Source organism: Mustela erminea, chromosome 6, assembly GCF_009829155.1.
Source record: "Mustela erminea isolate mMusErm1 chromosome 6, mMusErm1.Pri, whole genome shotgun sequence".
NCBI lineage: Eukaryota > Metazoa > Chordata > Mammalia > Carnivora > Mustelidae > Mustela > Mustela erminea.
This window is the reverse complement of record NC_045619.1, coordinates 45,875,813-45,897,889: the sequence shown is the minus strand read 5'-3', so window position 1 is coordinate 45,897,889 and position 22,077 is coordinate 45,875,813. Positions and strand designations below refer to the sequence as shown.

Genomic DNA, 22,077 nt, shown 5'->3' with positions numbered 1-22,077 from the left:
CCAAAAGGTTTTTCTGCGTCATCTGGGACATCTGCCATTCCCTGAGACTAGGAGGCGATTACTTTTTCATGCAAAGTTGTAGCTCTAAGGTGGAGTTAGTCTGAGTAATGGAATTGAAAAGCCATTTGTGTCATAACAGATAGAGAAATTAATGAGTTGAAATGGTTCGGCCATGCCATCTCTGGGCATGAAGGATAATGTAGAGCTTTGCCTCATAGACCGAGGTAAGCATACTCTTGGTCTGAATCATTATTTGTGACCCTGAAGAAATTCTAGACCCGAGGCCCTTCCTGAGGGAACCCTGTACCACACACGCCTCTCCAGAAGCAGGTCATCATCCTGGAGCTCAGGCTAGGAGAATCGCAGGCACACTACGGGAGTCAGGGATAAAGCAACTCTCCAAGACGCCCTCTCCGGCGAGGCTCTGAAGAGCAGGGGGAGACCTCAGAGTGTGAAGGTGGGGACAAGAGAGGGGATTGTGATTCAGGAGCCAGGAGGAACGCTCACACGCCAGCTCAGGTGGCGTGGGGAGCCAGGTTCAGGTGAAGAGTTACATGGTCAAGCCACCAACAACCTAGCCAAGTGTCTCTCCTACTTGGACATTAACACAGCTCTGTGTCCCCCTCCCTGTTTTTAAAATACCTCAGTGCCATTGAGACTTGACTCTTCCATTTCCCATGAGCAGTCTAATGACCACGTTAACGCAGATACTGGCAGAATAATGGTGGTCAGCAAACCTAGAAATCTCTCTCCATGAAAAGAAGGAAGAAGAATTTCAATCAGTGATCCTGGTCCATTGGAATAGGATGTTAACTTTCTCTGTAAATGTAATATATAGGAATTTTTAAATGAAAAACTGAAAATACTATTTACTTCTTTTCAGAGATTTAAATTATAATAATCTTGATGAATTCCCCACTGCCATCAGGACCCTCTCCAACCTTAAAGAACTGTAAGTATTTAGGACAAATTTAATAGAAGAACTCTCTTCTTCGTGAAGTCACTTTAAAATATGTTTGACTATTGTACATAGTATAACCAACTGGAAAATTTTAAAAGTTTGTATAAATAATAATAGTTTGTATAAATATAAGTAATAGCTAAGTACACTTGAAATATATTTTAATTTATTCTGTCACCAACAGACATTAGATACTCTTTTTTAACTTTAGAATGGATTTCTTTAAAATATGTATATTTGAAAAAATTTACATAGTTCTCTAAATCATACTCCTTTCCTAAGCTATATTTCCCCCAACATCTACACACTTCATACATTTATAGAGAATTGTCACAGAGTTCCTTTATTTGCTGAGCATTTTGAAGAACTTTCCTAGGTCGTGTAAGTCTAGGACTAGAGAAATAAAATGCATGTGCCTAGTACCGTGCTAGATGTTTTCATGCACATCATTTCATATTCTTTAAATACCTTGTGCACCATATTTAATTTTTTAAAACCCACAATTGTACTAAAGTAAAGCTGACTTTCAGCTCGTAGGTTGCATCCATTGTCTTTTATATACTATAATTCAGTTAGCTTTTCTTTGTACCTAAAAATATGAATAACGTATGTAAGAAATGTTCCAAGAATTGGAAAGGGAAATAAACATAGAGCCAGGAGAAATGAGACACGCAGCTAAAGGAGGGCTTGTTTGGAAGCAAAAGACCTGAGGAGGGGTCTCCCTCAGGAGCCCCCACCTGTGGCTTAGCTGGGAAATCCTCACAGTCTATGGTCAGGCAGACCTAAGGCACCTCATCCAGCCGCCGACCCACATGGGACCCATTCCGCCACTCAGACAACGTTAGCACTGACAGAGGGGAATCAGTTTGTTATTACAGACTCACTGAGTACCTTCCTTCAGCTCAGGCAATCTTGTCCTCCTAAGGAGATTACGTAAATCTCTCCTTTACAGCAGCTTAAGTCAATTTTCTCTTCTCCTCGCTTCAAATGGGGTCAGGAGGAGTGACCATAATCCTCTCTCCAAAGATGGTTTCCTCTGTGTCAAGTTGTTATACAGTGGTGTTCTATTGGATATTAACAGATGGATTTTCTTTTTATAACATCAGATTTGTAAGCTTCCGTAAAGCACAACTGTTATTTTTCAATTTTTTTACTCCTCTTTCAAGAGGCCAGCTTGTGATTTCTTTTTCTCCTAAAGAGCACGTAAGCTTCAAAACGCATAGGGGAATTTAATCTTACCCTCTAGCTATCAAAGATGTTGATCCCTGCCACGGGAGGGGAGTACTATTATATAATGTTACCTTACAGGTTATTTTCCTTTAAAAATGTTTCCCTCTCTTTCTAGAGGATTTCACAGCAACAATATCAAGTCAATACCTGAGAAAGCATTTGTAGGCAATCCTTCCCTTATTACAATGTAAGTGGCCATAGTTCTTTTTGATTTTTCCATCCTGAGATATAATATGTATTGCACTTTTAAATATAATAAAATGAATGTCCTATAGATTCCCAAGTTTTGTCTTTGTCAATTTAAGATTTTTTACAGAGAACCATATATGGAGATGTTTTGCCAGCTTTCAGCTGACTGCTGAAATGACATAAAAGATTCTTTTTTTCTAGAACCTACAAGTGTGCATTGCCTCATGCTTCATATCTTCAGAGACCTTGTCTCACTTCACAGTACTCTTGTGACATACTTTTGCCTATCGCTATTTTCTAAGGAATAAAACTGATTTTTTTAGAGAATCATTGTCAAAGTCACAGTCACTCAGAACTTGAACCTAGGTATACTAGAAATATAAATTTTTTTTTTAAAGATTTATTTATTTCAGTGGGCGAGAGAGAGGGCGCACGCAGGGGTGGATGGGCAAAGGAAGAGAGAAAAGGGAACTCAGGCAAACTCTGTGCTGAGTGCAGAGACTGATGCAGGGCTTGATCTCAAATCCCTGAGATCAGGACCTGAGCTGATTCTAAGAGTCAGACGCTAAACTGACTGCGCCACCGGGGTGCCCCTATAAATTATTATAATCAAATAGAAGTCCTTTACAGCAATCGACTCCATTGATGGTGGATGTTTGGGGGGGTTACCATTTTATGTGAGGTTTCTGTATCTGTTTGTTATCAAGTCCAAGCATTGAGTCACATTTACATAATTACAAGCGCAGTTGTAATTCTAGAAACATGCTTATATTCTAAAAAGATGTATGTGAGGGTTTATATACCCTGAAAGTGCACAATAGAGTTACAGCTAAGGCATATATCTAATGAGTTATGTGTCTCACATTTAGCACAAACAGAAAACCAATCCCATGTAGATGCACCGGAAGATGAAAACAGGTGTTAGGATGTTCTTCGATAAAAGACCTGGCAGACTGGGAGAACAGTACTGGCCTGAAGTCTTGCAGGAGGGGTCTCAAATCTGCAGGAGAGTAAGGATAACTGTTGAACTTGACCGTCAGAGCATTTCTTGGCAGATATTCATCCTGTGCCAACTTGATTAAGAGGCTTTCTGGAACCATGTAGTAGTGTCACAAATGAGCTGGAATCCCAATCAGCCCTGACAACTGAAAAAAAAAAAAAAATACCATTCATCGTTTCTGAAATAGATTGACAGTATGTTGGCAAACTAAGGGTTTTAAAGTTTATTGCCAACAAACATTAGGCCTCATTAGAGAGTATTTACATACTAAAAGTTGGCAAATTGCTTTGCCTTTGCTTCTTTTTCCTTACAGCCACAAGACTGGGGTTGGTTTTGTTTTCTCTCTTTTTTTTTTAATCACTCTTTTGATATGCTAATACCACTTGAGAAAGGACTAACAGCCCCCCAAATTTATAAGTGCTTCTATCCAGTATTTTATTGCTATTCGCTATTTTCTCCCTGAAACTCTCCTCCTCTTGCTTCTGCCTGTTTCTCTCTCGTCAGTTCCTGCCACCCCCTGGCAGATCCCCAGTTCCCAGCTTCTGTGAATGCTTCCCCTGTCCCACTGGCCACCCAGCCTCCATTTCTCCCTCTGTGGTCCCCGTCGTCCTCGTAACTGCTTCTCAAGCCCACTGCCACCCGCCTCTGCTAGCCACTGCCTCAGCATTCCTGCCGATGGAAGGCTCATCCCCTGCCTCCGTCACGGGAGGGTGGAGGCAGAACATCCAACTCGTCAACATCTTGCTGTGGATCATACGGAGATGCAGGGTTGCCTCTCGCCTCATCTCCTGACCAGTTCTCCACAGCTCTCCTCGGTCACCCGATGCCATAACCCAGATTGACTAACCTGTATTCATAGAACAAAACTTTGTATTGCCTTTGCTCCTACAAGTCCATCTCTCACGATGCTTATTGAAATTCTGTGTCCCAGGGCCCCTTTCCAATGACATTACATGAAGTTTTTCTTGACCTCACAAGAAAATTTCCTGAGAGCCCTATAAGTCTTTATTTGTGAAACTTACATACACAAGCATGGGAATTCCTATCTGCCCAGTGTACTTACGTATACATATATGTATGTGAACATAGTTATATATATATATATATATATATATATATATATATATATATACACACACACACACACACAGGCATATGACATAGATAAGGGACAGTGTGATATTATGGAAAAACTCTCCATTTTTTAATCATAAGACCTATATTCTAGCTCTAGCTCTTTCTCTTATCAGTGTTCTAATCCAAGGGAAGAGGGCAGGAGGACAGAAGGGGACTTGGGTTTTTATGGATGATGGATCTAATCCAGATCCCAGCCAGATGTTACACAAGCATGAGCTCTTTTAATTTGTACATGAAACCTACAACTCAGATTTATTATCCCAGTTTAACAAATTAGAAAAGTAAAGCTCTGGGAGTTACTGAATTTACCAAAGTATTAGAGCCTTACTTACCTCCCCCCAAAATGAGATAAATGTATCTAAGTATCTGTGCTGTGGATAATTTAAAATTTAAAAGCTGTGGAGCTTTTCAAGCTGTTGAGTGGGTCCATTGAGCTGCATACGTGAAAGAGCTTTATCAGCTAGAAAGTGTTAGGCTGTCACTCACTTGTTCTATCCCAACTGATTCCAAGCTTCTTTAGGGCGGGGACATTGTGTCCATCTTCTTCAAACTCCCAGAATCTAGCATAATGTCAGGATGTAAGAGATCATAATGATGGCTTCCTTAATGACTCAGTCTATGAATCCCCACAGTCCCTAGTCTCATACTTTGAGTGCAGTAACACCAATAAGTATTTGTTGAATTTCAGTGAACTGGGATGTCTTCTCCACTAAGAACTATTTGAAGGGCTTCATTGACCAGACAGTTCAAATACCATTCCATTGAAAACATCTGTAAAACAAAATATTTAAGTTCTAATAATGCCTCATCATTTAAAGCAGTATTTAACTTTTTTAGAAATCTAATGTTACCAAAAAAGCAAAATAGCAAATTTCCTCTCAACTAATTGGAAGAGTCCTTCATGTATGTTATGATAAGATTTGACTCAAGGATCTAACCTTCATGTGTACCTGTAGAACTTCATCTTTCTTTATTTATTTAATGATGCAATTGCCAGGACCTTGAATTACCTTTTTGCCACTTGATGGATATGCCACAGATGTTGGAGGCAGAGGAAGCTTTTTAGATATACCTACAATCTGTTCACTTGCTTTTCTCCTTAGTATCTGTTCTTATATCTGTTCTTATATCTGCCTTGCTGTCAAAAAAATTTTCATTTTTATATAGTATGGATTTCTTACCAGAAGTCTCCTCCTGGGGCACCTGGGTGGCTCAGTTGGTTAGGCATCTGCCTTTGGCTCAGGTCTGGATCCCACAGTCCTGGGATGAAGTGCCGTGTTGGGCTCCTTGCTCAGTGAGGAGCCTGCTTCTCCCTCTGCCTGCCCCGTCCCTCCACCCCGCCCCCATCTCTCTCTCTGACAAAAAAATAAATAAAATCTTTTTTTTTTTTTTTTATAAAGTCTCCTCAGGAGTCAAAACATTTCTTTTGTGTTTTACCAAGTAACCAGGAATATTATACAACATAGTACAATCAAGATTACATACATTTAATGTATTTGTTGGAATTTTGAACAGGTATTCATTTGTCCTTGAGCTTTTATACTAAGACAGTGGTGTTTGGATTTTTTTCAGACATTTCTATGACAACCCCATCCAGCTTGTTGGAAGATCTGCTTTTCAACATTTACCTGAACTAAGGACACTGTAGGTTTTTCTCTTACAGATCCATTTCCCCTTGCAGGGGTCCTGTATAAACCAAATGAATATTTTAAGTTAAAGTGCTTTGAAAATGGCACGAAAATGACCCCTTTCTGGAATCTTCTTCCAATAGTACTCATGTACCCCTCCTTCTAGGACTCTGAATGGTGCCTCACAAATAACTGTATTTCCTGATTTAACTGGAACTGCGAGCCTGGAGAGTCTGTAAGTACTTGAATAGGCTCTTCACTTTGCCCAGAACACGCACTGCCCTAGAAGCCTGACCAATCTTAAAGCCAGTGAATAAAAATATGTACTGTATGATGCCTGAATAAAAGAATTATGTCTGGTTTGTATTTCAACAGGACTTTAACTGGAGCCCAGATCTCATCTCTTCCTCAAACCGCCTGTGATCAGTTACCTAATCTGCAAGTGCTGTGCGTATCAGGAAGGCAGTGACGTTGTGTAAACAGGCAACTTCCATTTAGGAGCGAAATGGCAGGCGTTCTTTCAATAATCCTTGAAAAGGGGAGAAAGTTTTTTTCCTTGTAGGGCTACAAAAGGTCGGTGCTCCCTAGCCCCCGTGGGCCAGGGAAGTGGCTCTCTGATGTGACCCTGGTAATGGTGGCAGCGCACCCTTTGTTCCCAAGGTCCAATCAGTCTCCGGTTAAGAGTTTCAACTGGCACACGTTTCCTGTCAGAAAAAGGATATGAACAAGCTTAGATAACTTCGTTTCCCCCCTCAAGGCTTTCCAGAGCAGAAAAAAATTACGTAATGAATCAAAAACCCAATATGGTTGCCAAAACAAAAAATTAAGTTATCAGACCCATACAAATCTTGACAAAGGTGACCCTTCTTCTGGTGGAGTTGGTAGGTGCCATGTTGTAATGTTTCCAACTAGTGGTTCAAATGCTTGCATATGTGAATTCTAGTGACTTCGAGCTTTTTTTTTTCCCCCTCTGCCTTTCCCTTTCTGAAAAGTAGCTTATAGGGATTTGAGGAGCAGAGCCTTGTTTTGACCTTCCATTTGCAGCCTTCTCCCTCAACTCCCAACCGTATTATCGTCCTCTCATGCATTGTGGCACCTTAATGAATGAACCCTTAGTCTCCGGCCATGGCTCCGTTCTCTCATGGGAGACGTCTGTGTCAGTTGAATGCCTGTACTTTGACGACAGGCTTCACCTCATGGCAGAACTACAAGCAGCACTACGAATGTTAAGTGGGAGGATGGGAATGTCTGCCACAATAATTCTGCTTCCTTCCATCCCCAGCACCCTGGCCACCTCAGACTTCAGTTGTTCAGTATATGGGGTTGTACGAACACCCCATGAGAGCCTCGGGGTCAGTCATTCATGCATAGAGGCGGGGGGGAGTATGGAGTAAGTTCTTCACTCTACATTGCCCTCTGAGGTGTGGATACAGATGGGAAAACTGAGAATTAGGGAAATGAAGTACATTTGTCGAAGAAAATGTACTTCAAGAAAGTAGCAGAGTCCAAATTCAACTACAGGCAGTTTGATTGGATAACCAGAAGAAAGTGCATGTATACCAGGTGGGAGAAATCTTGGGCACCATCTTAGAATTCCACCTACCACGTCCAGGTATAATTATCTTCATTCTTCGAGGAAACTGGCTTGATGACATGACTAGGATTTCACATGCTGTGACCAGTACATAAGAAGCCAGTATTTAAACTACATCTGTCTCCAATATGTGACATGGAAAATGGTAAACCAGCCAGAGCTAGAACTGCATAAATGGAGGCTGACTGGCAAATTGGTTAAGAGCAAAGGCTCTGGGGGTCTGTGTTTCTGGTTCAAATCTAGTCTCCCTATATACCAGCAAGATACCTTGAGCAAGTTATTTATCCCCTCTGGGGCTCCATCTCCCAATCTATAAAATAGAGATACAGACACTTCCTCCAGAGGATCATCATGAGGATTAAGTGAGTTACTACATGTCAAACGCTTATACACACACCTGGAACATTGTAAACTCTCAGGCAGCGTTAGCTCTTATCAACTTCTTTCTCACTTCCCTTGGACCATTACTCTCTCTTCAAGCTCTTCTTTTCTCCATTTGAAACTTGAAAGGTCTGAAAGAACACAGATACATTAACCACAGGAGCTTGTCAGTTTCAAAGCCCTTCAACCTCTAACTTCGATTTGTTCTTCACGACACCATGCCAGTTCAGCAGAACGAGTATCTTCTCCTTTAAGGAGAGAACTGAAAAAACGCATAATGTTTGGCCAGTGTATCAACCAAGATGAAGAATCAGTTGTAGTTGAGAGTAGAACTCGGAGTGCCAAGCTCTACTACAATCTACTTTATGTTCTGGATGCACAGATCTGTGAGCTCCCCACCCCCACACCCCCTTGACTGAATCATCCACGGAGTGCCTGTTACATGGGGAAACTTCACTGTTGAAATTGTGCCCCAGGTTCTTCACTTTCATGGGAATGATATTGGGAATCCAATATCCCCACTAAGTAGCTGGTGATCTGAAGAAAATTATTTCACATCGTATGATGATAATCAGTGTCTTCCTCATAAGGTGACCACAAGCATTCAATGAAATAATTTAGGGAAAGCTGTAAACATGGTGTCTATATTTAAGAAGTGCTTGATGAATGAAATGAAATGAAAATCACTAGGTAGAAAGTAGCAATGAAAATCACTAGGTAGAAAGTAGGCACAAGTGCCCCTGTGTCTTTGTGTCGAAGGTGTTCTGTATCTTCTACTAAGAGTTACACAGAAGGATTTGTCCCCTTGCAGTCTGTGAGAACAAGTGAACCAAATTATTACCAGCTGTGACGATATGTATGTCCATTTTCTCACATACACTCTTTTTTAAAAATTTACACCATTTTGTTGACCAGGTATATTTGTGCCCAGGTGTGGGGTATGGTTTGGGGTATTTTCGTTTTTGGTTTGGTTTGGTTTGGTTTAGTCTTTCAAACCTCTAGTATAAACTACAAATTTGTGTTTGCAAACAGCTTCATCTACATTATATATGTGTAGTAAATGAACTGTCTTTCTATATAAATTCCATTCATTCAGAAAATGTAGAATGGAGTGCTCAATGACAAGAACAAAATAATTTAAAAGCCTCTTAGAAAGCAGTATGGATTTTCCAGTTGCATAGTAGTGATCTGGTTTTAAGAATTAGAATCAGGCATGAAAGTGTGTTGTTAGTTGATTAGCTGATAACTTTTTAAACATGAGACAAGATTTTTTTTTTAAGTATCTATGTTACTTTATCTACCAGCTTTCTTTTTTTAAGCTTTCTGCAAATTACCATGGCTTGTTTTAGATTAGTTATATTATACTATAAATATGTCCAGATGTTTTTGTTATTCTGTAATTTGTTGAGTTTTGGCTGAAGACTTTCTTAGATATTTTTTTTCCCCTTGCCGTGATTGATTTCAAAGTTAGTGCTATGTTTTGAATTGTTGTTGGTTTTTTTCTTTTAGTTGATTAGAAAAGAACCAACAATGATTCTCTTAGCTGTAGAGATATAGCAGCACAATTATTTAATTTAATTTGTACTCATTTCAGTGAGATAATAGCTAGGACATTGGACATCATCACTAACAAAATATAAATAAATTCACTAAGTAAATTATTTAAATCAATTAAAGAAGTACAACAGCTACATTTCAGTAAATGTTTGGATCTATGCTTAATCCAATAATGCCTACGACTACCTGCTCCATGTCAGGGCTGGGGAAACATTCAGAGTCTGCCTTTGGGAGATACATCATCTTGGAGGGGAAAGGAGAGCAAAGCATGTTTCCTTAGGATTAATATGTAACAGATTTTCCCTTTTGTACCTTCTGTTTTCCAGAGATCTATCTTACAACCTGCTGGAAGATTTACCCAGTTTTTCAGTCTGCCAAAAGCTTCAGAAAATGTATGTCTATCAGAGTCTCTAAGTCACTTAACAAAAAACAAGAGCCAAAACTCACATTTCCAGGGGTCACTGGTTTGCCTGCCCCCGTGGTTCACTGGGGAGACATTTGGTGCTTTCCCTTCTCATACACACAAAGTGTGACTGTGTACGATGGCTATTGAGCTGGGAAACATAGATAATATTATTTTACTATGCACTGTACTGTCACTGAAGCATTTGTTGTGCTTTTTCCACCCCAAACTTGGGTGTTCTAATAGAACTTCAGTGTTATTGGAGCTTTGGGATTTTTCTAAACTTACATATCCAATGAGGAGTGTTACTTGTAAATATGGGAGAGGTTTGTTTGTTTCACAGCAGCCATTCTTAGAGGAGGTACCGTGTTCTTCGTATTCGAGATGCCGTTGATGACACTTAGGCAGGAAACATTTGAACATTCCTTTCTTAAAACTGCCTCCACAAAACATGAATCTTACTGCTTTGAAGTCATACTTTGGTTTTGATCAAAACGATATTAACCATCTATCTTTTCCCACTTCGTTTTTCTTTGAATGCCTTTGGGCGATTAAGAGAGAAAAAGAAAGGCAAATCTGTTTTTAAAAGGTAAGGATTTGACAGTCTTGAACACCCTCAAAGAATTATAGAAGGGCCCGGAAGGCAGAGCCAGATGACTGAACGAGGCTGACATTCGGAATACGGTCTTACACCCACCCAGAGGAACTTGTTGCTTCAAAAGAGAGGCAACACTCCAGTATATAAATTGGAATGTTCTTCTTTAAGCAAAACAAAAAATTTTTCATCAGTCACTTGGTAGTCACACTTCATGTGTTCCTTTGATTGAGGGCAGGTAATCCCTCTGTACAAGATCTCTGAAGACTAATCTTTGAAACCGATCTTTGGAACTCTGTCATTTCAGAGACCTGCGACATAATGAAATCTATGAAATTAAAGTTGACACTTTCCAGCAGTTGCTTAGCCTCCGAACTCTGTGAGTACTGCCTCCCAGCGCCTTCCCCTGCACAGAGCACTCTCTTCCCTGGTATTTTCTTTCCGCTGTATACGGGTACTGTTGAACCTGTGTGCCTGTTTTTGCTGTGAAAAGGCAAATCTCTCGCTCATGGTGATTTTCGGGAATATATTCAAAAGTAGTAAATTTGCCATCTGCTCTCTGATAAGGAATTTGGATAAAGAAGAAGGAGGCCAAGCTGTTGACTTGCCTATGAAGCATGTTTCTGTCAGCAGCCTGGAATGGGTAGGGATCGTTTTCCACACAGAAATGGGACGACTGCACAATACTTCCTGCCTGTTCGTTTTTCCTGGGTCAGCGGTTCTCAGTCTGTGTCTCAGAGAGCTTACGAATCCTCCGGGGGCCACTGCAAAGAATGCTGGCTTCGGGTCCTCACGGGCTTCATGAGTTAGAATCTCTGAGTTGGATCCTAACGATCGCCATTTTAACAAATACACTAAGGTTTGAGCACAGACGCCCTGAAAAAGGCTTCTGTCGATCAGATGACTAAGAATTGTAAATATGGTTTCTAGTTCCATTTTATGAGTGAAAACACCATATACCAGCCATAAATTTTTTTAAAAAAACTTGATAACAGATTGTTTTCTGTGACAGATCTTTTTCATCTTGAAACCAAATTTCAATGTAATTTTGATGAATGATGACAGTATGTAATGCTTAAACTCTGGTATATGTTGTTCAATACTACTCTTTTCCTAAAGTTTTTCTTTTCTTTTCTTTTAAGATTTATTTATTTATTTGAGAGACAGAGGGGTGGGAGGGGCAGAGGGAGAGGGAGAAAGAATCTCAAGCAGACTTCCCACTGAGTGTAGAGCCCGAGGCAGGGCTCAGTGCCACGACCCTGAGATCATGACCTGAGCCAGAATCAAGCATTGGTGCTTAACTGACTGAGCCACACAGGCACTCCCTAAAGTTTTTCTTAATACTTAAGAGACTATATCATAGTTAAAATAATACCACTCTTCAAAACATTTTAAATTTACCTTAAGAATCATCTCCTCCTAAAAACTTACCTTGAAAACTACCTTGTTCTGAATTTAAATATATTGCCCTTTCCTTATTTTTGGTATCAGCTTATGAAGTTCTTCTACCTTTTTTTAGTAAATGTAAAACAAAAATACATTACCTAACTTCATTACGTGACTTTTTCACCCAGTTGGAGTTCTGGCTGTTTCCAAAAGTCAGTTTCCCTGTAAAAGGCTGATATAGTTGATAATACTCTATTATGTCATTGAAATTTGCTAATAGAGTAGAACTTAAATGTTCTCACCAGAAATATCTATATATTTTTTTTCATATACACACAAAATGAAAGACTGACCTCTAACGACACCAGAAGAATGAGACACAGACCCAGAAGGCTCCATGTCTGAGTCTCCCTGAATTCCTCCTACCCGTTAGACTTCACATCTGTCACCCACCAAACTCTGCCACCTCCAGTTCATCCACTCTTCTGCCACAGGCCCACGGAATGACTCCTGTGGACTGCCACCACATCGTCCTAACCAACCTTTCCACCATCCGTCTCCACTCACTCATCCCATTCTCTGAAGAGAATCTTTCTCAAACAGAAATCTAATCATGGTGCTTCCCTGCTTCAAGAATCTCGTTAGTCTCCTATTGTCTTCAAGTTTGAGACTAGACTTCCCAGCACCGAGCTTCACAATTTGACTCCAGGGGCGCCTGGGTGGCTCAGTGGCTTAGGGCCTCTGCCTTCAGCTCAGGTCATGATCCCAGGGTCCTGGGATCGAGTCCCGCATCGGGCTCTCTGCTCAGCAGGGAGCCTGCTTCCCTTCCTCTCTCTCTGCCTGCCTCTCTGCCTACTTATGATCTCTCTCTGTGTCATATAAATAAATAAAATCTTTTAAAAAAAAAAACAAATCTGACTCCAACCTCATAGTATAACCTCATGACTCTCACCCACGCGTTCCTAGGCCTCTGACATATGGTGGCTAGCTCCCGTGTTCTCGCTGCCCATTGGGTTCCTCCCCACTCTCGACTTCCCCCTGCCTGGGCCCTTATAAGAACAAGATCTCCTGCCATGAGCCCATGCCACTCTGATGCATTTTGCACACTCCCTGCTGCAGGACTCAACCCTCGGCACTGCCATGCGTAGACTGTGCCCTACCCAAAAATGACAAGAACATTTTTATCATCCCCCCGCCCTGAGGGTCTAGTGCAGTGGCTCTCTGGTTATTTACTTAAGAATTTCGAACATGTTCTGAGCAAAAGATAGGGACTCTGATGTCAGTCAGCTCGAGTTCGAATCCCAGCTCCTGAGATGATTCTGTGATTTGGAGCAAGTCCCTTACTGCTCTGTGCGTCACTCCTCACCAGTAAAATGGGGCTAATGACAACACCCACCTCTTAGAGTTGTGCTGACGGTTATGAGAGCAAGTGAGGCATGGGTAGGCAGAAACCAACCATGTGGCCAAGGCTGAGGCTACAGAGACACAGAGAAGGGAGGCCGCGGTTGAAAAAGTGTGTAGCTGCCACCAGAGACAAGATTCCCAAGCAGAGAAGGAGGACCAGTACCTAAGTTCTCTCTCCTGGGCTTCCACTGGGAATCCAGCTGCGACCAGTAGGGAGCCACCTGCAGGGTCAGCCCCAGGCACAGAACAGAGCTGGAGAGCAGAAATGGCTCCTCAGGGGCTGCTGGGAGGACTCCAGCACACAGGTGTACAAGCAGGAGAGGAATTACAGTCCTTTGAACATACAAATTCTCCCATATTTACTCGAAAACTCGCCAAAGTGCTATAGGGACCCATGACCGGACTCAGCCTGCATTCCTGATATTTTGCTCTGTGAGGCTCACTGGGGGCACCCATGTTCCAGCTGAAGCCACCAGAGACTTGGACAGGTAGTAGGACCTGCTCCCCTCGAGGGACAGAGACGTTAGGAGCAGCTCAGGAGGAGACAGCCTCCTCACTCAATTTACTGAATCCCCGTTTGGAGCTTCCCCACTCCTTCCCTGCCATTTCCTCCCCTTGTTAGCCAAAACTGTTTTCTGTCCTGGGATCCGTGAGGGATCAAAATAAAAAGCTTCCAGTTTCATCCAGCGTAGGGAGCCTTTCAAATGAGAATATAAATATTCTGTGAAAACCATTTATCCAAGGTAACTCAGGAGGCCCAGTATCCTAAATAAATCACTCCTCTGTGCTAGAGAAAAGGTGACCCGAATTCCTTTCAATTTCCTCAGTTGTCTATACTTCCATTACATTTATTAGTCAGGTATTCTGAAAGGACAAATTTTAACTTCATTGCAACTTTTGTGAAATGTGGAAGTCCTATTCTTGCTGAATCATCTACATTTCTCTGTGTGTGTGTGTGTCTGTGGTGTGTATGTTGAGTTAATCTTATTTCTCCGTAGATTGTAGGTTTTCTTTGTTATTAAAGGATTTTATTTTCGACATATTAGCCGCTCTTTTATTTATTTTGCAGTTAAGAATTTAAGTTTGCATCTCCTTTACTGGGGATTTTTTTTTTAATACTTCTCAGTGTTTCTCTTGCGGACTGACCTACCCAACAATGTACAGAAAGCATTTTTGAGTTTCATTACATATGCAGGACATTTTACCCACTTCCAGTTCGTCAGAGGAGGACCCTCGGAAGTCCTGCGTCTTAACTCCTCCTCCACCTCTGCTCATCTCAGAAGTGCCCCCATAAAATTTCACGGCCATGTTTTAGTCAACATTTTAGCAGAGAGTAAAATCTAAAATATCCACTTGCATGATTTTTTCTTGATTGTTTTAAAACAAGTTTGATTTAAAGTTCCCTCTTCAGTCACTTGATACTACTAATACCTTTATCTGAAAGCTGATTTGATAAGTTTATTGCTATGTCCTGAATGGAAGTTAAGTTTTAAGGAATATATGTGGTAAAACTTCACACAATCTTTTTTTTTTTAATATATAATCTTCTCACTTGCTTCATTATTATTTTTTTAATAGGAATTTAGCCTGGAACAAAATTGCCATCATTCATCCCAATGCGTTTTCCACTTTGCCATCTCTAAGAAAGCTGTGAGTATTTTCGTGACTTGTTTATGGCATATTTTAAATAATTGGGGGGCCACCTAAATTCATCAAAAATGTTGGTTTTCATAAGTGACTCTTAATCTCACAAAACAAACTGAGGGTTGTTGGGGAGAGGGGGGTTGGGAGAGGGGGGTGGGGTTATGGACATTGGGGAGGGTATGTGCTATGGTGAGTGCTGTGAAGTGTGTAAACCTGGCGATTCACAGACCTGTACCCCTGGAGATAAAAATATATTATATGTTTATAAAAAATTTTTTTAAAATGTTGGTTTTGCTGAAGTGCATGAATTGCCGTGTGCATGAATTGCCCGGCCGTTAGTGCTCTGGACATTGGAGCTGAGTCAGACCAGAGAGGAACCCCCCCATACCCCGCCCTTCCATGGCCACAGGGGGCGGCGGGGGGGCTGACATGTGTAATTGAAGATCTGGGTGACAGCTGGTTCTGGTTATTGAGGTGAAATTTTCCATTTTAGCTGAGCAATCAGGTGGGGTAGAATAAGAAGTCATTTCAGTTCCAAGCGTTTTCATTTCATATTTGCCATCCTGAGAGAAAACTTTGCTGTCCTGTCCCCCACCCCATGCCACCTCCCCTCTGCATCTTACACCTTCCTCTCCCTCTTCCTTGTCAAAGGAGAATTTGCTGGTCAGACAGAGTTAAGGGAAGGAAAGAGAATAAACCCGACAGCGTCTTCCCCCTCCTGCCCAACTTAATCCATTCAATATCACTTTTCAAATTAGCTTCAGCACCTCCTTCCACTGATTTTTGATGTCCCCACCTGGCAAAATGAAGCTGAATGTAGAAATTACAATTTGGATGTGATTGAAACAAGTCTCCGCTGCAATTCTGATTTTAAGTCGTAAAATGATCAGAAGCTAAACCTAAAAGGTTGCCTTTTTTTTTTAAACATCGATGCTTTCTGCAAACACAGACCAAAAGCCAATTGTTGTTTGATGTTTTACAGGGACCTATCCTCCAACCGCCTGTCGTCTTTTCCTGTAACGGGGTTACATGGTTTAACTCACTTAAAATTAACAGGAAATCATGCCTTACAGAGCTTGATATCATCTGAAAACTTTCCAGAACTCAAGTGAGTTTGTCATTAAAACTAATAAGATACATTTGTGGTCATGCGAAATAATAGACGTGTTATAGTAGTTTTCAAAATTTATGAGGTCATGGGACTCTTGAATTGCATTTCATGCCCTCAAGTCTCCCACCCCTAGGGCATTGTTAGGACAAACCCTGAAGGGGAAGACTTTGTCTTCCTGATCACATTTCCTTTCTTCCTCAAAGATTCCTCCAGAATCCTAGTGTTCATGGGAAGAGTTTGAAAACCATTGATCCATGAGATAAACTAGGACACGTAATTAAATAACGTGATAATATTATTGTAGTTAAAAACTGCTTACGTTTTTAATTTTATCTAGCTTGTTATATGTTCTAATAAAATGTACTAAATTCATATTGCTTTGAGGAAGTAATGCTCTTTAAAATCTGTTATGCTTATTACTGTTAAAAATATATGTATATATATACATATATATGTATATATATGTGTGTGTGTGTATATATATGTGTGTGTGTGTATATATATATATATGCATGTAGGTATGTGTATGGATATATACATATGTATACGTATTTTTTAAACCACAGGACATTCCATATACTTTTAAAATCATAACCCCAAAAGAGAGTTTGGAAAGTAAAAGAGAGTAAAAATCTAAAAATACCCCCTAAACAACTTTTTATTTTATTTCCTTTAGACTTTGTTTCCAATGTATTTTTAATCATTAGAACTACAGTACATATACGAACTTACATCATGTTTTCATTACTTTACATTATGTCATACCATAAGCACTTTTTAATGGTGCTACAGTTATCCTAGCAGTCATTTTTTTAACTTCCCTATTATGGAAATTTTCAAGCACCAAAGTAGAGAAAATAATATAATATATGCATCACTCAACCTCAGCAGTTATTAGCATTTCATGGCAACTCCATTGTTATTATAAATAGTACAGTAATGAACATCTTTGTGCACAGTTAATACTTTAATTTCTTAATTAAGGCTAAGATCCAAAGACAGAATTATTGAGTGAAAAAACATGAACACTACATTCAACAACCTGTGTCTTTAAGTATGTGTTTTTTGTTTGATTTCGTTCATTTAAAGGGTTATAGAAATGCCTTATGCTTACCAGTGTTGTGCATTTGGAGTGTGTGAGAATGTCTATAAAATATCTAATCAATGGAATAAAGAAGACAACAGCAGTACAGATGACCTGCATAAGAAAGATGCTGGAATGTTTCAAGTTCAAGGTAAGACTTGCTATGTCACAGTGATGAAATTGTATCTAGAAGGGTCTTGAAAAGTCATCAAACAAGTCATCTGAACTCCAGACAAGTCCCTATGTAACCAGCCCCAGCCAGTTGGCCATCAATCTCACTACTTAAAGACTCCCAGAGAAAGAGAAATATCCCTTAGGATTCGTTCTAAAAGTTCATCTTTTCCGTAAGTGATTCCTTCATACTTTTATTTACAATTCAATCCCCCGTGGCATAGATTGTTCTCGGGGGTAATTCTTAATATTGATGTTAATATTTCCATAAGCTTTTAAAAGGGCCTCATCCTTATGGATATCTTTTTTAAAAAAAACATGTTTCTGAGTGGTTTTCTCCAGAAGACAAAATCCTCTTTTAGTCTTAGGACCTGAGAGGAGTAGCCAGTACAGGCATTTAGATGCTTCCGTCTGCAGAAGGGCTGAAGAATCCCAATTCTCATCCAACTAATTCTAAAACATTCACTCCTCCCACCCCGCCCTCCATAGAGGTATCTGTCAGGAAGGTGAAATGAGATAATGTCTGTAAAGCACTTGGCTTTCCTTGAAGTAAGACCTTACTTAAACCGACAGCAATGCCCCTGAAACCACACCTGTGGTAATGAGGAGACGCCATGGCAGCCCCCAGTTGCCTTTCCCTGCCAACCCTGCAAGTTTGCACAAAGTCTAAGCAGACTGGCTTCTCTTCCTTTGGGCCCTAATGATTTGTTGATTCCCAGGCAAGTGTGATTCTGTCTGTCTGACTGTTAACTTACCATCTCTGTATGTACACACATCAGTTTAAAGAGCTGATATTTTAGCTTTGGCTTTTTTGTTTGAGGTCACAGCATGTATCTGCCTCTTGTTTTTCCCTTAGTTTTTGCTCTCACTGCTTCATCCATGTTAATTTCTACTATACTCATTCACTCAGGGGAAAAAAAAAAGTAGTGCCTACTATGGACCAGGAGGAACATAATGGACAAGAAAGACAAAGTTCTTCGGGGATTTCATGTTTTTACGGGCAGTAACTCTGTATGTTAGGTCACCAAACTCCTGTTTCATAAATAGGTGCTACACTGAGAACTAAGCAGTAACTGGATTTCTGCTTTGTTAAGCAGAATCTCCAGGAAAGATAGAAACTTACTCTACCTGATTCTTCTTCTCGTGCTCAGAGAACACAGCCCAGAACCTGGGCTCTCTAGCTATCTAAGCTAGAAAATTGGACAAAGAGAGGCCCACAGCCTCTCTCCAGCTTAGTTCAGTGCAATTTGGGACCATCCTGAGCTGCAGGGAACAAGGACAGAATGAGAGAGCTAAAGTGTTATGGCCCGGAGCCTGGGGTTACCCTTCCTCACCCCCACTTCATCTGGAATACTATGTCACATAGTGGCTCAAGTAGAACATCCAAAAGCAACTTTATAATACATTGCCAGAAAGCCGGAGCTCAAGAAAAAGTGGCACGTCTGGGCTTCAGTTAGTTCCCTTTGTGACCTTTCATGTCTTGAGGATGTGGTCCTGGGATGTGGTCCCCAGGAAGGAGAGACAGAACCTCATTCCAGGGCCTCTCATTCCTGCAGATGAGCGGGATCTTGAAGATTTCCTGCTGGACTTTGAGGAAGACCTGAAAGTCCTTCATTCGGTGCAGTGTTCACCTTCCCCAGGTGAGAAGGGTCCACAATTGGGCTGTCCGGATGCACGCTGACTCTGAGGCCATCAGTGACATACTGGTCACCCTTCAAAGCAAAATCTGTGCTGCCTTTGAGGCTCTTATATCCCTCCCTGTGGGGACCTTTAAAATAGAAATGTGCATTCTCTAGAGTTGGTCCCCCCTCATAGACAGGGTTTCTGTGAAAGACTCGATTAAGATTAATGAAAACTGAAGAACCAATCAAGCACATGCAGTTTTTTAAAAGATTTTATTTATGTGTTTATGTATTTATTTTTAATTTTTTATTTACCTGAGTGGGGGAGCGTGCACAGGCTGTGGGTGGGAGGATGGGGAGTTCTCGAGGAACAGATGGGGAGGGAAAGATTCTCAAGCAGACTCCCTGCTGAGCAACGTTGATGACTCAGGGTTCTATCCCATGACCTTGAGGTCATGACTTAAGCCAAAACCATGAGTCCAGTTAACCAATGGGGCCACCCAGATGCCCTATATAGGCAATTTTTTTTTAAAGATTTTATTCCTTTATTTGACAGAGATCACAAGCAGGCAGAGAGGCAGGCAGAGAGAGGGGGGGAAGCAGGCTCCCCGCTGAGCAGAGAGCCCGATGCGGGGCTTGATCCCAGGGCCCCAGGATCATGACCTGAGCCGAAGGCAGAAGCTTTAACCCACTGAGCCACCCAGGAGCCCCTATATAGGCAATTTTTAAATGATATCAGCAATCTAGCCTTAACTAGTACATAGAAGTCTTGCTTCATGTAATTATTTATTTTTTAAAATTTCCGGGGCACCTGGGTGGCTCAGTGGGTTAAGGCCTCTGCCTTCAGCTCAGGTCATGATCTCAGGGTCCTGGGATCGAGCCCCACATCGGGCTCTCTGCTCAGCGGCGAGCCGGCTTCCTCTTCTCTCCCTCTCTGCCTGCTTCTCTGCCTACTTGTGATCTCTGTCTGTCAAATAAATAAAATCTTAAAATAAAATAAAATTTCCTCTTTCCTAAATAGCTATTTGATTAAAGCAAATAATTGTTTATACAGACAAGTAAAAAGGTGTAGATTGACTTCATGTAATTGTCCCATTCCTAGGAACAGGATGGGCCAGCTGGGGGCATGGGGGTTGGGTGCAGGGTGGAAGGCAGCTGGGAAGGGTTGATACTTTATTTTCAGCAATAGGATTCTGTTACTCTCAAACATCAAACCTAAGATGAAATTTCCATGAAATGCACTCTCATCATTCCCATACTTCCCCTTCTAATATTATGGAGTATTTCCCTGGGATTTTCTTTTTCTGCTTCCAGAACATTTTTGGAGCATTCTGAAAAACTACATAATGAAAAGCCCAGGAGATCTGGCTTTTCACCTGGCCCCAACTCCACTGTATTTGGGGGAACATAATCAAGTGATTGAAATTCCCCATCTCCTTTTCTGTGTGTTTAGGTTCAAAACATGAGCACCTGCTGTTCATGTTTTCACAGTAGTTAAAGAAAGTAGAATACTCCACAGGGGAACTGTGTGCTACTCTGGCTGTGACTGGCCTTTCTCTCGGCGTCCTAAGAAGGGAAACAAAAAGGTAATGTGGCAGAAGTTGTGAACCCTGGTTTGATACCCAGTCTTTTTCTTCCTTGGACTTCTAGGCCCCTTCAAACTCTGTGAGTACCTGTTTGGCAGTTGGCTGATCAGAATTGGAGTGTGGACCATCGCCATTTTGGCGCTTACTTGCAATGCCTTGGTGACCTCGACCGTGTTCAGAGCCCCTCTGTACATTTCCTCCATAAAACTGTTAATCGGGTTAATAGCAGCTGTGAACATGCTCATGGGGGTCTCCAGCGCTGTGCTGGCGGGTGTGGACGCGTTCACTTTTGGCAGCTTTGCCCAGCATGGGGCGTGGTGGGAACAGGGGGTCGGTTGTCAAGTCGTCGGGTTTTTGTCCATTTTTGCTTCGGAATCATCTGTTTTCCTGCTCACTCTGGCGGCCCTGGAGCGTGGCTTCTCTGTGAGATGCTCTACAAAATTTGAAAGGAAAACTCCTTTCTCCTGTCTGAAAGCAGTCATTCTGCTCTGCGCGGTGCTGGCCTTGACCATCGCCGCAGTTCCGCTGCTAGGGGGCAGTGAGTTCAGTGCCTCCCCGCTCTGCCTCCCCCTGCCCTTTGGCGATCCCAGCACCACGGGCTACATGGTTGCGCTTGTCTTGCTCAACTCTCTTTGCTTCCTGGTGATGACCATTGCCTACACCAAGCTCTACTGCAATTTGGAAAAGGGAGACCTAGAGAACATGTGGGACTGTTCTATGGTGAAGCACATTGCTCTCTTGCTCTTCACCAACTGTATCCTTTACTGTCCCGTGGCCTTCCTGTCCTTCTCCTCCTTACTAAACCTCACCTTTATCAGCCCTGAAGTAATTAAGTTTATCCTCCTGGTGATTGTCCCGCTTCCTGCCTGCCTCAATCCCCTTCTCTACATCCTCTTCAATCCCCATTTTAAGGAAGATCTGGGGAGCCTGGGAAAACAACCCCACTTCTGGACCAGATCGAGAAACCCAAGCCTGATGTCTGTTAACTCTGATGATGTCGAGAAGCAGTCCTGTGACTCAACCCAAGCCTTGGTAACCTTCACCAGCGCCAGCATCGCCTACGACCTGCCTTCCAATTCCGTGTCACCACCAGCTTACCCGGTGGCTGAAAGCTGTCACCTTTCATCTGTGGCATTTGTCCCATGTCTCTAAATCACCTGTGGGAGAAAAAGTTTTTAAACACTGAAAACCCAAAAACATGAGAGTGGGAACATCAGAGCAGTAACTAAGAATGGCTGGTGGAAACTTTGTTTTTGGTATCTCTCAGTGTGGAAAAAGCTGAAAACCTGTTGATACTGGAGAGTGAAAAGTAAGTCTAACTGCTGCTTGTATAGCTCATTCAGATATAAGAGATCAGTTACACTATTTAGGTATGCCCAGATTTTTAAAAAACA

At 41.5% G+C, this 22,077-nt stretch overlaps 1 protein-coding gene across 2 annotated transcripts in view; it reads left to right on the top strand.

Moving 5' to 3' along the window:
• The window catches only part of LGR5 (leucine rich repeat containing G protein-coupled receptor 5), a 124,388-nt gene extending 102,516 nt beyond the window's left edge, over nt 1–21,872 (top strand). The window contains exons 7-18 of one of the 2 annotated variants that reach the window (XM_032347028.1): nt 884–952; nt 2,307–2,378; nt 6,090–6,161; nt 6,312–6,380; nt 6,521–6,592; nt 10,004–10,069; nt 10,983–11,054; nt 15,044–15,115; nt 16,092–16,217; nt 17,310–17,455; nt 19,032–19,115; nt 20,748–21,872. In XM_032347028.1, coding sequence (XP_032202919.1) covers nt 884–952; nt 2,307–2,378; nt 6,090–6,161; nt 6,312–6,380; nt 6,521–6,592; nt 10,004–10,069; nt 10,983–11,054; nt 15,044–15,115; nt 16,092–16,217; nt 17,310–17,455; nt 19,032–19,115; nt 20,748–21,835 — 2,008 coding nt within the window. In that variant the 3' untranslated portion in view covers nt 21,836–21,872. The remainder of the gene's footprint in view (nt 1–883; nt 953–2,306; nt 2,379–6,089; nt 6,162–6,311; nt 6,381–6,520; nt 6,593–10,003; nt 10,070–10,982; nt 11,055–15,043; nt 15,116–16,091; nt 16,218–17,309; nt 17,456–19,031; nt 19,116–20,747) is intronic. The other variant, XM_032347029.1, reaches the window with a different exon arrangement.
• The last annotated feature ends 205 nt before the right edge of the window (nt 21,873–22,077 follow it).